We start from the raw sequence: 2,964 nt of genomic DNA on the forward strand, positions 1-2,964 counted from the left end.
TACACCCAGAGTGAAAACACTCTCAAGAGTAGAGAAAGTCATCTCTCTCTTTATTCGACGGATAAAGAGATTGCTTCCGAGAGGACCTCCGACCTTTAAGTAGGAAAAAGTTTTTTTTTTAAAAAAAAAAATAAAAAAAAATAGACGCCATAATATAGGGATTAGGGATGATGATGATGATGATGATGATGATGAGATAGCGGCAGCGGCAGCGGCATCCATAACCATAACCATAACGATAACGATAACGATAACGATAACGATAACGATAACGATAACGATAACGATCATGATAACGATCATGACCATGATGATGACCATGATGATGATGATGATGATGATGATGATAATAATAATAATAATAATAATAATAATAATAATAATAATAATAATAATAATAATAATAATAAGAATGAGAAAAAAGAAAAAAAGAAAAAAAAAAGCTGCAGGACAGTACCATCTTAAATTCACCATAACCAACCATCATTTCATTTCTAGATCAAACATTTTCAAGATTCAAAACGAAAAGAAGACAACTTAAACAACATACTTACTGGAAACAGAATTGAAGCACCAAGATCACAATTTTACACTGATCTGGTGTAGAATCGGATCCCAACTGCAACTCCCAAGATCACCAATGGAACCAAGAACTGCAGAATCTTGATTATGAACTCGGACGTCTTGTCTTGGTTGTAATGATCCTGCTTTGGAGGCTTGTACTCAACCTTTGAAGGGATTGTTGCCGTATCTATATCACCTACATAGAATTCATCCATCATTGCTTTAGCAGTTGAGCTATGGCCCACATCTTCAAAATCATCGGTCGCATCCTTTCCTGCAAAGTTAATAGTATGCACACATTATTAAACCTAACAACAGCCAATACGAAACTAACAACCAAAAATACTCTGTTACATTTAAGCTACTTAGATTTGCAATACGGGTAAACATATAAGGTTTTCAGGTTTTTCATGTTCAGCCTCCCAGTGAACGGGAGTATTTCTTGCTACATTTGCACTATGAATATTTTCGATTTGATTCCCGAAAATAGAATATGTAAGTTATAGTAATAGTATAAAATAATAGTTGTAAGTAGCTAAAACACTAATCTTTTTTTATATACCCTTGTTTAGTTTTTCGTTTTCACATATATCCCTTATGCATACAAAATTAGAAGAAAAAAAAATACAAGAGTGTCGTACCGGTCGCCGACAACAAAACGTCATCACCACCAGGATGATCTTCCAAGAACTTTGTCACGTCAAACACCTGCGCCAACAAATTAGACCAACATTTAATCAAAACGTCTTACTGCGTGCATATGAGTCAGGACAATATACACACGAATGCAAAAAACAGTTGTGTATTTCAACGATGTTTGTAAATCCATCATTAGTCACTGGAAATCTTATTTTCTGTGGTCCATGAATTTTTAAACTTTGTGCTGTCAAGTGAGACTTGACTTTTATCAATCCATATGTCAAGTCAAATAATAATCACTAATCTTAAACCGTAACATATACTAAACATTAAATTAAGCCCTGTTGTATGATTGTAACTAGTTTCATATCAAAATCCTAATTTTTCAATCCACTTACTTTGACTAAAAAGTCAAAGAATCCTTCACTATCCAGATCAACATAAACCCTCGAATTATGTGATGTAATAACACTATCAATCATCAATTAATAAAAATAATTTTATCACAATTTAGCAACCAAAGAAACTCATCATCAACTAATTATCAAAACAATCAGATCCTTAAATACATTCTAAAAAAAGAAAACGCTGAATCAAACTAACACAGTTTTCATCCATGTCACAAGTCAAGATTTAAATCAAGTCAACTCAGCTATTCAATCGTGAATCTTGAATAAAGTAAGCAACTTTAAGGTTTATTATGAATCAAGTGAACAGATGATGATGCGTGTATATATATAATATAAAATAAATATAAATAAGTATAGTTAACCTTGCCATCGATGATGAGCCAGCAATCTTTGGGATCATTGTGTTCAGCAACTTGCTGCAAAGTGTAGGTAACTTTACCCATTTGAAGATATCGCCCACAATAAAAAAAAACAGAAATAGATCTGAGTCTTAGCCCTAAATTGTGATCCCCTTTCTATAACAAGTTAACAACCAACTAACAAGACTAGCTGTTTTAGAAGAGAGTATCAAATGTGGTTGGCTGCTGAAGATGGTTTTAGGTGGGGAATTTTGAAGGGTTGGTGAGGGAATGGCAATGGTGACGACGTCTATTTTTTTGTTTATTTTTTAATTAATTACTAGTATTATTTTCACTTTTTTTTTTTTTTTTTAGTTGGTCCCTCTATTATACACCAAATTGCTAACGACGTCTCTCGGTTTTTAATTTGGCAATTCGCGTCCCTTAATTATTTTAATTTTGTAATCCGAGTCCCTCCGTCAACTTTCCATCCAAATCGAACGTTAAGTCCCATCATTCAACTTTCCATCCAAATCGAACGTTAAGTCCCATCATGTGAGTTGCATGTGAGGGTAAAATAGTCTTTTTACTCCGTTGTTCACTAAAAACGAATGACCATCGACGCAATGAGAATATATATTAAATTTTCACGAAATGAATAAATAAAAAAGCTGCTACATCCTTCGGCTCCCATATACATCAAAATCCAATTTTAACTTGATCAAGTTTAAGTACAATATCATATCATTACTTCCAGATCTAAACAAATCAAAAACATAAATTGATAATTAACAAATCTCTAACAAGGTTACAATCAGAGTTCTAGATTTGAACAAACTGACAAATCAAAACACAGATCGGAGTTCATCGTACCTTTCTTGATGTTGTAGATGGTGAAATAGAGGAACAGACTCCGGCCGTTGGTCATTAAAGCGATGGTGGCTAGTGGTGATGACAGTCGTTGGTCACCGTACCTCGCTTGTTCTCGTAATAGATCCAGAGAAGGTAATCAT

The 2,964-nt window shown here is 33.7% G+C and overlaps 1 protein-coding gene across 1 annotated transcript; it reads right to left on the reverse strand.

Annotated features, from left to right (window-relative positions):
• Positions 1 to 474: 474 nt before the first annotated feature.
• Positions 475 to 2,229, reverse strand: LOC139852855 (cytochrome b5-like). The gene is made up of 3 exons (XM_071842192.1): positions 1,976 to 2,229; positions 1,206 to 1,272; positions 475 to 838 (listed from the first exon to the last, which is right to left on the reverse strand). The coding sequence occupies exons 1-3, from the start codon at positions 2,054 to 2,056 to the stop codon at positions 588 to 590; spliced, it is 399 nt and encodes a 132-aa protein (XP_071698293.1). The 5' UTR covers positions 2,057 to 2,229; the 3' UTR covers positions 475 to 587.
• Positions 2,230 to 2,964: the final 735 nt, after the last annotated feature.

Source organism: Rutidosis leptorrhynchoides, chromosome 6, assembly GCF_046630445.1.
Source record: "Rutidosis leptorrhynchoides isolate AG116_Rl617_1_P2 chromosome 6, CSIRO_AGI_Rlap_v1, whole genome shotgun sequence".
NCBI lineage: Eukaryota > Viridiplantae > Streptophyta > Magnoliopsida > Asterales > Asteraceae > Rutidosis > Rutidosis leptorrhynchoides.